General features: G+C 33.8%; 1 protein-coding gene and 1 non-coding gene across 4 annotated transcripts in view; both read left to right on the top strand.

Annotated features, from left to right (window-relative positions):
• The window catches only part of LOC115221988 (cohesin subunit SA-1), a 127,415-nt gene that overhangs the window by 12,699 nt on the left and 102,325 nt on the right, over positions 1-12,391 (top strand). For all 3 annotated transcript variants that reach the window (XM_029792094.2, XM_029792092.2, XM_029792093.2), the window contains exons 5-7: positions 2,988-3,161; positions 4,584-4,788; positions 6,196-6,347. In XM_029792094.2, the coding sequence (XP_029647954.1) occupies positions 2,988-3,161; positions 4,584-4,788; positions 6,196-6,347 (531 nt within the window). The remainder of the gene's footprint in view (positions 1-2,987; positions 3,162-4,583; positions 4,789-6,195; positions 6,348-12,391) is intronic.
• On the top strand, positions 7,245-7,398 carry LOC115222429. Its single transcript, XR_003882717.1, has one exon. It is a non-coding gene; the product is annotated as a small nucleolar RNA SNORA79 (small nucleolar RNA).

The raw sequence follows: 12,391 nt of genomic DNA, 5'->3' as shown, positions 1-12,391 counted from the left end.
ACACAAAGAAAAATAAAAACAAAGTAAATTTGAAAATATTTATAAAATTAAATCACACATATACAAATCAAATAATATTCCTATCATGGAAACTTCTAAAGCACTCTACTCTACATAATGCAACCTTGCAGAATGCACATTGGAAAGTAGTTTCAACAGACCCTCCACTAGGAGCTTTCCTTTTTTGATGAAGGCATTCATGACACTATTTTTTGTGACACTCGATATTTTTCTAATTTATTGAAATCGGCTGAATTCAGAGGGATATCCCTTTGGCAGGCTTTTGTTTTTCCTCCCTACAGTTTTTTTTTTTTTTCCGGAATAACCAGCTCTCGATTGTGTTGCTATATCTACTCGTAACTGAACATTGCCATATCACTTTCGAGCCGGTCCCGATTTGGTGTATAGTATAAACGCATTAATAATATTCATATTTACTATATACCAACCCAGGTATTGCCATCATTTATTCCCCATTTTGCCAACTGGATAATAAGACATCATCTGATTCAGCCGATCTACACCACCCATGTACCTGTTATAATTGAGTTTCACAAATAGGGTGCCATTTTCATCTACATATGGCTGTGCACAGGTAAAAGATTGATCTACCTCTTATCTCTGTATGTGGTCGCTAGCAAATTTCCTTTCCTTTTTTCTTTTCAATTTTGCTTTTTTTTTATATCCAACAGCAGTCCTTTTCTACTAGTGATCACTGTAGCACATGTATGTGTTGCCCCAGTATCTAAATTCTCTGCAAGTTTGACTGAACTAGAAAACTGGTCAAAAAATAATATACGGCTCTGGTTATGGTATGGAAGTAATAAATTCCAGACCATATCATACTCTAGTCCATGCTAACATACATAATTGTCTCTTTTGCCTGTATAAAATTCAAATCCAGAGCAACACCCAGTATTCAATTTGCAAAACTTCCAAATTTTGATCCCCCATTTTGTGGGATTTCCTGGCATATATTGTTAAAAACGCACCCGGCCTTTATAGCCCACCTTACCCTCATCAATGGATAGATTTCTCCCTGGTTTGTAAACTATTTTATATGTGTTTTGAACACAGTCAATGAGGAGTCTTATTTTAAATAAGGGATCAAAGTCTGGTTCTCCACATACTGGTGTACTACTCGTGTCTCTCACATGTAAATATTGTGTCAGTTTTAGAAACCGTGTCCTCATCATTATACTTGAGACATATTCAACTCCAAAGGGTTCATTGCTACTCCAGTAATTTGTAATTCTGGGTAGCTTTCTAATGCCCATAATAATATTTATAGCAAAATTTTCTCTAATCTCGTTTAAGCTTGTGGGAAACCACAAACTATCCTTTTGTTTTGTGTACTTTCAGCGTAACAGTTTATTTCTGCTGTAATTATTTCAAACAAGCTAAGAGGAAAAAGTAAAAGGAAATAGTCTAAAGCTTTGCTCTCCTGGGAAAGACTGTGACTTGGTCCAGTTTCTTCACAAAAATCACTGAAAGAAACAGTTTTTAAATTTTTACTCCATTCAGGTGCCAATTCATTTTCTTTATCGGTGTCATTGGAGTTCTTGGATTCATCACATTCACTTTTGGAAAATGAAACATCGGATTCATTATCAAATACTACATGCTTTTTTTTTTCAGTTATAGATTTAGATTTCTCGAGATCTTCTGTGGAAAATCCTTGACAGAATGAGACTGGTATCCATTTTTTGTCAGAATTACCAACTTCCAAAAAGCAACAGGAAAAAATTTGGAAAAAAATCTCCCAAAATTCAGAGAATTTAAGAAATGCATCGATCAATGTCAAGAATTGTAGCTCAGTTGTTTATGCAGTGCAATCACGTGTTTTCAAAAATGTACTAATGAGATTTGCTCTGACATTCTCATTTAAATATGAATATGTGATTATGGGTGGATTTGGGCATCTTGGTCATATGAACCAAAATTTTTTTCATGTGGCTTTGGGTGGTTTGGTAACAAAAGGGTTGAATCTCTCTCACTCTCTTCACTCTACCTGCATATGTGGTAATGTCTTTGTCATCACTTTTCTCAGCTTGTGTTGAACAATGATGTTGTTTGCTAAACATCCTACATAAAATGTCAATTGTCTCACTGAAATTTATGTCAGAAATATTTTAGGCAATATAAAGTTACAGTATTTCTCATGCTCTATTGTCGCCAGTTTCCTCAGAATCAGACACGTTTTCATTTCTTGGTATTCTTTTTCGAAAATTTGTTCAAATCTTTAGTAATCTGCCTTGAAAGTGATTCCTTCTTCCAGTCATACTTAAATTCATTTATTGAATTTGCTACATTGTCTGGCAAAAACATACTTTCCAGTTGTGTTACCAACTTCATTAGTTGTAGCATTTGTTGCTGTTCTTTGAGCTGTTGTTGTTGCTGTTTTTGCAACTCAACTAAACCCTCTTACAAATTTTCTATAATTTTACAAATTTTTTTGTAAAATATATACAACAAAAATGTTTGTTCCTCTTATGTTAAGTTGTTAATTTCTCTATGTGAAAATTTTTCAACATCATCTGCATGAATTGTTAATTTTTTCGCGAAAAACTTTTCTTTGTTTCAACACCGTCTGTGTGAAATGTTTATATCCTTGTCGTCACTGTTATAATGTGGACCCTCGTCCACTTATATGTTGTTGTCAGCACTGTAATATTCTCATTGCCTCTAACATGTGGTGGTATTTCGTGTCTGATTATCTTTGACTCATCTGTTGTGCTATTGCTGATAGCTCTGCAAGACAATGACTTTGAAAAGTCTACCTTGACGGTAACTCGAACTCATATATATCACGTAACTGGCATTGACTCCAACCTTGAACTTGTACAATGACTCTACTACTACTGGCCTCCTACAATGATTGACTGTCTGGCTTAATAGTGACTGGTTCATACCACTTTGTCACATGGGAAGGAGTGTACCATTTTTACTGCAACAGTCATATTTCAACATTTACCTTTTATTTTCAGTCTCTTATAGATGATTGGATTGAAGCCTACAAAAACGACCGCGATGCAGCTTTACTTGAACTCATTCAGTTCTTTATACAATGTTCTGGCTGTAAGGGTAAGATTACACCTTACATGTATTCTAATATGGAACATGCTGAAATTATCAGGAAAATGACTGAAGAATTTGATGAGGTAAATATATATGCATATTCTTTTTTCGCAAATATGAAGTGATAAAATTTTCTTTCATAGTCTAAAATTTCCTATTTCACTTGAGTAAACTAAATTAGTTGTTCATCTGCTAGTCTTAGTGTTATGGTGGCATCCAACTTTTTTCTAAAGTTAACTTAAAAATGTGTTTTATCAGTTCAAATCATTGAAGAACCTAACTAGAAATTTATGCATGGGATATAAATGACTGTGTTGTAATATAAGTAAGTAAGGCTTGTTGATGAATAGATGTCATAATTCAGTGGTTGAAATTCTACACATAGAAAGATCATAATCAAGGCACTAGTTATAACCCAAAAGTTAAATTAGAAGAGCAAAGTTAAGATAGTGTGTCATCAGTTTATTTTGTCATTGTATTGTACAGATTTGCACATTACCATGGAGTGAACAGATTTGAAATTCAACATATCTTTTGGGTTATAACTTTCAGCATCAACAGATAGTGAGTGCAGCAACTGAGAGGTTCAGTCTAATTGAGTTTCGTTCAGTTTTGTTTACTACATAGCAACCATATATGCTCTTCCAGTTATATTGTTTCAATTGCAATATATCAGTTGTTTGACTTATACTTTTTGTTTCTGTTGATAGCTGTGCAATTATTAGAGTAAAAAAAAACTAAGAATAATTTCAATGAGGTGTTTTTGTCTTGGGCAGAAGTTGTCATGTGTGTCATCCGCAGCCAGAAGTAAATGGATGAAATGGGCAAAACACAACTGTGCTATGCCACCACAACAAAATAGTGCTAACATGTCTCACTACACAACTAAAGACTTGAAGGAATTCCTGCACTCAGTAATATCTAGAACTACTTGTACCAATACTGTCAAGTTATCAAATTCTGAAAGCTGACCAAATTCTTAATTCTAAAACCCAACAAACTTGAGAGAAGTTATATCATACAGATTTGTCATCCTTCTATGTACAATACACAAAATTTCTAGGCAAGTCCTAATAAGTAGGAAAACAAACAAATCACAAGTCCCTTCAAGGAGATGGCCCTGCTCAATATGGTGTTGGCAGACACTCCATACCTTGTACCCAGTGCAAACTTTGGACACATAAGCAGTATCACAAGAAGATTAACAGGGAATATAGTCTTTGTTTGAGGCAAATGTGCAGACAATAGACTTCCTCAAATGCTCAGTGGGATCATTAGAAGTAGTAAATGGCTTCTGTTACTTAGGCGACCAAGTTAGCAATGGAGGAGGAAGAATCTAGATTCCATTTTTTCTTTGTTCTTTACAATTACGAATTCTAAACAAGTGTGAATGTGAAAGTTTTAATAATTTATTTGCTAATTACTACTATGTAGTATCATACTACAACAGCCATTTTTTTCTTGATACAATCATGATTTTAAATTAAGAAAATTTTTTATTGCAGGAAAGTGGAGATTACCCGTTGATTATGACGGGACCACAGTGGAAAAAGTTTAAAACAAACTATTGTGAATTTGTTCAGACATTAGTTCGTCAGTGTCAGTACAGCATTATATATGATCAATATATGATGGATAATGTTATTTCCCTGTTAACTGGTCTTACTGATTCTCAAGTGCGAGCTTTCAGACATACAAGTACACTAGCAGGTAAAGTAAAATAGATTTCATTGCTGTATTATAAAGTTATTGAAAATTCCTCACACTTTATACCTACCATATGTGCTTTTCTTTGTTTTAGCTGTTAAAATAATGATGATGATGATTTCCAACTGACAATGCAACAAATTTGGCATTGAAAAGATGCAATTTTGATGAAATTGTGCTATACTTTGCAAACAAACTGAATAAGAACAATTATCAGAGTTAGACCTGCTCCCTATTCCCAAATCAGATACCAGCAATATAAAGAGCTATAGAGGCATTGCATTCTCTTCAATAATAGTAGTCAAATTCATCGACAAAATGATCCTTAACTGATTACAACCAATCATCACTAAACATCTACAATAAAATCAGAATGGATTTTGACCAGGTAGATCCACAGCAATGCACATTCTGATTCTGAGAAGGTTAATCGAAGAGGTCAAAGCATACAATAGAAAAGCTGTTGTCCTGTGTGTTGATTTCAAGAAGGCTTTTGATTGCACCCACAGGCAAGATGCTCAAAATCCTGAAAGCTTATAACATACTTCCAAATCTTCTCAATGCAATAGCAAAGCTTTATGAAGACACAAAAGCAAATATTATGACACCTGATGGAGAGAAAGGTTTCTTTGAAATAACAGCAGGACACTATTAATTTGTATAATTTGCAGATGATTATTACTTCAGGTTCAAAGATATGACACCACAAATATAGCTATTCATTCATTTAGACCAGTTAGGCAATATTTTGACCAATTCGTTGACCATTCAGATTGTCATATTTCCTAAAATATTCATCCAACTTTCACAAGAAAAAATACAATAGGAGTTAAATTTAAATATTTTCAAAAATTCATAGTGACACCTACTTATATATAATTTTTCTAAAGATACTAGAATAGAGTGTTGTTGACGTCTGAATTGTTTCTTTGACAAAACTGATTAGTCAGCTTGTTTATTTCTTTCACGTCATCTTCATTGCCTGTTATATTGTTGGAATTTTTTCTACTGCCTTTTGCAATAAAATCACCTATTGTACTTTCTTCAGGTTTGGGTTATTTTACATTTTAAATTTCTTAGTTATAAAAAAGCATATAAAATGTATTAAATTCACTTGTCATTTTTTTTTAACACCTAAAAATAAAAATTTTAAGTTAATAGTTTTGTCTAATTTTGGATGGTTAAAATAGCTCTTGTATGATGACTGTGTCATGTATTTCTCACTTCAAATGTACTCATAAACCAAATTTATATACCACAAAATTCACATTTTTAAGAATTCCATTTCTACTCATGTTCATGAAGCATTAATAATATATTAAGCTGACTGAATGAACTACTGAAGAATTAGAATTGTAAAAAGATTCCATTTGTTTTTAACTTCAAACCAAAACCATATTCTTTTTGTAGCCATGAAATTAATGACAGCGTTGGTAGATGTTGCTTTAAATCTCAGCATTAATCTTGACAACACACAACGTCAGTATGAATCTGAAAGACAAAAAAATCAGAACAAGCGAGCTACTGAAAGACTTGACCTGTTAATGACCAAACGACAAGAGGTATTTTCAGCTTTCCTATCTTTACAAAATGAAACCGTTTGATAATTTCTCTTTCACCTCTGTCACCTGAAAATAATGCATTCAATTTACATTTGCTATGTATAATGAAAACTTCAATATTAATGGCTATTAATGAGTTTATACCTCTAAATTTATACACAGTTCCTGTTACAATTTTCTATGGGTAAACTCTGCCAAGTTATCACTTGTATTTATGCATACCAATGATAAGACCTGCACTGAGGCTTGCTGTTAAATAACTTTTATGTCCATGTATTGGATATGTAATATAACAAAGCAGGAGGAAAAGAAAGTATTTACACTACAAAATTAATATTACACAAGACTCTACACTCTCAACCATGGCTCACAGTGAACTGCTTACCAACCTGAACTGTCAATTGCTTATCATCATCATCGTTTAACGTCCGCTTTCCATGCTAGCATGGGTTGGACGATTTTGACTGAGGGCTGGCAAACCAGATGGCTGCACCAGGCTCCAATCTTGATTTGGCAGTTTCTACAGCTGGATGCCCTTCCTAATGCCAACCACTCCGAGAGTGTAGTGGGTGCTTTTTACGTGCCACGGGCAAGTAATGAGACAGTCCACCTTTAGTCACTTGAGTGGTGGTCGGAATCCTTTTACAACATTTCTCCTTTTTAGAATTAGTTTCCCCTCACCTCTCCCCTTTTGAGAATTGAACTCCGCTCAGAGTTTTAACACTTAGAGTTCAGTTCCAGTGTTTCCGTTCTTTTCTGTTTTCTGGTGCTAGAATGTGTAGTTTCAAATTGTTTGGGTGTTGATACCTCAAAAATGTCATACAATATTTCCATGGAGATTTCTTTCTTAAAAGTAGTCATACATTTTCCTTGTCAGACTAACTTTTACATTCTTTTCGATGGCGTTCCCTACACTTTCCCAGTATTGAAAGCTGTGGTTTTAGTCCATCGTACAGTAACAAATTTAACTTCTTCACCTTTAACTGTCCTCAATAGTGACAGTGGGGTCACATTGTCTTCCACAGTTAAAGTTTTGCAGGTTGATACATATAGAAAAAATAGGGAAAAAAACAATTTTTACACTCTTCTTTGGAGATTTCTTCTAATCTATGAAAATATACACAATATGGAGTATAGCTGAATTCTTCAATTGAGTTTGCTATGCTGTCTGGTGAGTACAAACCTGAAGTATTTTCAGACTTCTTCAACATTAATTCCAACAACTGTTGGTTTTGTTGTTGTTGTTGTTGCTGCTGCTACTGTTGCAACTGCACCTTGGAGGCCAATAAGTTCTCTGTGCTAAATGATTTTTTCTTTGGTTTCATATCAAGAAAAAAAAAATTTTAATGTTCAGCGCAAGCTCCAAACAACTTGTCATCACTTTTATATCCTTGTATTGGATATATAATATATAGAAGCAGTGAGGAAAGAAAGTATCTACATAATGCACTACTATACTCAACGCTCTCAGTCACTTCTATCTCTGAACTGTTTACAAACCCGAACTGTCAATTGCTCACAGCTCTTTAATTTATAACAATGAGGCAGTCTGCTTTTAGTCACTTGACGGGTGGTCGGAATCCTTCCACAACAATATTTCAGTTCATTCTGGCAGACCCATGTTTGAGAGATAGCTTCCAGTCAAATGTGTAACTTGTTTTCACTGGGCCCAAGATTATGCTGTAACACAGTGGTTCCCAAACTATGAGTCGCGACCCACAGATGGGTCACAAACGGAATCTTAGTGGGTCGCAAAAAGTTATAAAATTACGCATTATCTTTGATTAACTGCTGTCTATTGAGATAGTTCAAGACTTATGTTTTCAATACCAGACTTGTTGTTTTATCAAGCAGTAGGCTTTTTCACGAACTTAACAAATCAGAGGTTGTCATTTTCTCAAATTATTTATTCGTACGTAATCGTAAAAAGGAAAGGTCTATTTTTACCTATTTATAGAGAACTTTAACTAGGCGAAGTATAACACTGATCGAGCCGATAACAGTTGCTACTTCAAGGTTTTGTATTAGTGTTAGTATTTACTGATAGGGTATAGAGACGTTGAAACAGTTATAAAACGTTTTGTTTCACATTTAAATAGCAAAAAATTTAAATAAATAAGACATTATGGATTTCACTAGTAAGTTTATAAATTATTGAGGCTATCAATTAGCCAATGAAATGATTGGAATAGACAGCAGCTAGACGGTTAATAGATCAATAGAATCTATCAGATAAACAGTTTAAATAGCATCACATTGATTGAAATGACATTTATCATTAATTGTAGAAGTTTGCATGATCCCAAATGTTGTATTTTAATTCTGTCAAATCTCTCGGTAAGTCGAAATTATCTGTCCTTCTAAATTCGATATTTTCGTATTTACTCAGTCCTTCATGTTATGGATAAATGGTTAAAAAAGTCAGTTGAAGCTGATGACGATGAGTCTTCAGTGAATCGAAACAAAGAAAAAAAAAAACTGTTTCACTTTGAAACTGGATTCAATCACAATGATCCAATCACAATCTTGACAATGACTTGAAATTGATCAATTAAAAAGACCCATCCTATACATTGAAATTTTAATTCCAGCCAGAAAAAAAGTATGACCTCGCTGGTGCTGGTACCACATAGAAGACACCCAGTACATTTTGTAAAATGATTGGCATTAGGAAGGTCATACAGCTGTAGAAACTATGCCTAAGCTAATGGTAGAGCTTGGCACAGCCTTCTGGCTTACCACCTCCCATCAAACCATCTACTCCATGCCAGCATGGGAAGTGGAACTTTGATGATGATGAGAAAAAACTGTTCATTGACAAAGTGATGTGTAAAAACTTGATGTGTCTCCAGCAATATATGCCAGCCAAAATGTATATCAAAATTTGTGAGGTGAACATAGGATAATGCTTAGTTTTCATTGTTATATGGAGAAGAAAAACAGTGATGCAAGTAAGCACACCCTATGGTATGATATAGTTTAGGAATTTTCGCTTCTTTACCATAACCAAGCCCATATATTTTTTTAACTGTTTTTTCAGTTTGGTTAAGCCTGCAGCAGATTTAGAAACTAAGGCAGTTTGAATGTGTACCACAGTCTTTCCAAATAGCCAAAGGACTTATTGGATATCAAAAATGAAAAATCTTAACAAAGAAATAGTATAATCAAATGGTAGAAAAGAAATTTGCTAGTGATTACATACAAAGACAAGAGGCAAATTAATTTTTTTTTATCTGCTTTGCAATTACAAGTACAGGAATAAGGAGCTTATTAATAAGAGTCAACTCATAGTTTGGCAAAGTTTACTATTTCTAACTACATAATCCATGGAATCAAATATCCATTTGTCTATACTAGCAGAAAGACCACACTCTGAGCAATTTTCTGCTAGCCACTTGATAATATTTCCACATTTGATTCCCAATTCTAATAATTTTTATGATATTTTACGTCTAATTATTTCTTGCCAGCTCTGTCTGGCCCCGTGTCGGTGGCACGTAAAAGCACCATCCGCTCATGTTCGTTGCCAGCCTCGGCTGGCCCCGTGCCGGTGACACGTAAAAGCACCATCCGTTCGTGGCCGTTGTGCCAGCTCTGTCTGGCACCTGTGCAGGTGGCACGTAAAAAACACCCACTACACTCGCGGAGTGGTTGGCGTTAGGAAGGGCATCCAGCCGTAGAAACACTGCCAAATCTGACTGGGCCTGATGAAGCCTTCCGGCTTCACAGACCCCAGTTAAACCGCCCAACCCATGCTAGCATGGAAAACGGACGCTAAATGATGATGATGATGATGAATAGTGCTCACTTGCTTAATATTTTATCACATTTTTTTATCACAGTAATAATCTCTCTTTTTAAAGCAAGCATCAAGGTAGCCCAACTATATGTTTAGTGTGTAAAAAAATAGCAGTGATCACATAGGGATATTTTAATACCTATAGCGTATCAAATAGCCATAGCAACAAATTCACTTGATAATTCTTAGATAATGATGGAAAGGGAATAAGTCACATGAGTTTGAAGCTTCAGTAAGTTTTAATAAGTTGTACAATATATTTTTTCCAGTGTGTTTAAATAATAAATTGAGGGCATTCACACAGCAAATTTAAGTCAACAAAATACCTGATTTCCTCATGTGAAATAATGAAATAAAACCTGAAATGAAAGAATCACATTATTATTAATGAAAACAATTAGAGGTAGGAGAGAGAGAGAGAGAGAGAGAGAGAGAGAGAGAGAGAGAGAGAGTAAGAGACTGTGTTGCAAATGAAAATGAAAAATTTCGCCAGAACATATTAATATTGTTTATCAAATGTTAAAACCTACTCTGCAGTGAATGTAAAGCTTGGCAACAAATATTTAAATTTGTAATATTAAAATAATAACAGACGCTTCGAAACTGCCTTTTTATCAATATATATTAACAGAAGAATTTATAAAAATTTTCCAGAGAGTCAAACCTATAAAAGCTTGTTAAAAACTCTCCTGTACAGAATATTTGAATTTGTGAAGTTGAAGTATTCAAAATAAAAGGAAGTTCAGAAAGTAAATTTTCCTGGAAACTTCAATTTATAAAAAATTTCACTTGCTTAGTAAATATTTCTTTCAGTAATTTATAGTAGTTGTAATATATCTCAAATTTAAACAACCCAAATACGTTTAGCGTGCTAGAAATAGCAGTGATCACATAGTTATTATTGTAAGGCTTATAGAGTTCCAAACAGCTATTGCAACAAAATCACTTAATTTTTTTTTTTTTTTTTTAATTATAACGGTATATTAAAAAATATTCATTTAACAAACTCCAGTAACTGATATTATTCTTGAAATTGTGCTTCATATCATAAGCTTCAAAGTTATACAGCTATTTTGTCTTATAGCATTCATTCAATAAATAATTTTTTTACGTTACATATATAGGATAAACTGTGGGTATTGCAAATAGTGAATTAAAACTTGAAATGAATATATATTAAATTATCATTAATAAAAATAGAGGCGAGAGAGAGAGTGAGAGACTGTTGGAAAATGAATAATATAGTTTATTAAACATTAAAATCTACTCTGCAGTGAATGAAGCAAATATGTAAATTTGCGAAAAACTTGTAGTTCAAATATTTAATAATCTTCAGAAATTGAAATTACAGGAAATTTCTTGGAACGTGAATTTATAAAATTTCCAAATGGTTAAGCCTTTAATAATTGCTTTCTTTTAGTAACTGTTACATTCCTAATTAATGAGCGGCTTTCTCCATTATAATATAGATATGAAGAACATTACTACATATAAACAAAGATTATATGCTAGAAGTCAACAAGCAAAGTTCCATCCCAACAGTTAGACTTAACTCTACAGCCAGGAAAAACATAGTTCTTAATGGATGGTAACATTCAAAATGATAAAAATGTTGTCCTGTTGCTAACCAGAACAGATTGTTTATTAAAAAAGTAATGGTGTAGTTAAAAAAAAAAAGCCTGGATATGTAATTAGCTGTAGGGATAATGAGCTGATAGACAAGTGGTGGTGATATCTGATTTACTGTATAATAAGAGTAGTATTGTGTAAGCTTTTTTTTTCTTTTTCAATATACCAATTTGCAAAGTGATACAACCATCTGCAGTTTCAAGCAGAAGTTGCTAAGCAGTTGAGGATGACTATTCATGATGTCCGTGTGTTTGTATGTGTGTGTGTGTGTGTATATATATATATATATATTTATATATATCATCATCATCATCATCATTTAAAGTCCATCTTCCATGCTGGCAAGGGTTGGATTGTTTGACAGGAACTGGTTAACTGGGAATTGCGCCAAGCTCCACTGTCTGCTTTGACATGGTTTTTACAGCTGGATGCCCTTCCTAATGTCAACTACTTTACAGAGTGGACTGGATGCTTTTTATGTGGCACCAGCATTGGTGAGGTCTTGTAAGATAAAGATCCCTTAACTGAGAGGGAGTGTGGTGTTGAAGATGGTGGTTTTATGCCAGGTGATGTGAGTTAAACCATTATAGAAAGACAGAAACAGGTGTCTTGCTGT

The sequence above is a fragment of the Octopus sinensis genome, linkage group LG19 (genome assembly GCF_006345805.1).
Source record: "Octopus sinensis linkage group LG19, ASM634580v1, whole genome shotgun sequence".
In the NCBI taxonomy this organism is placed as follows: Eukaryota; Metazoa; Mollusca; class Cephalopoda; order Octopoda; family Octopodidae; genus Octopus; species Octopus sinensis.
The sequence above is the reverse complement of the archived record's forward strand: the minus strand, read 5'-3'. Positions and strand labels throughout refer to the sequence as shown.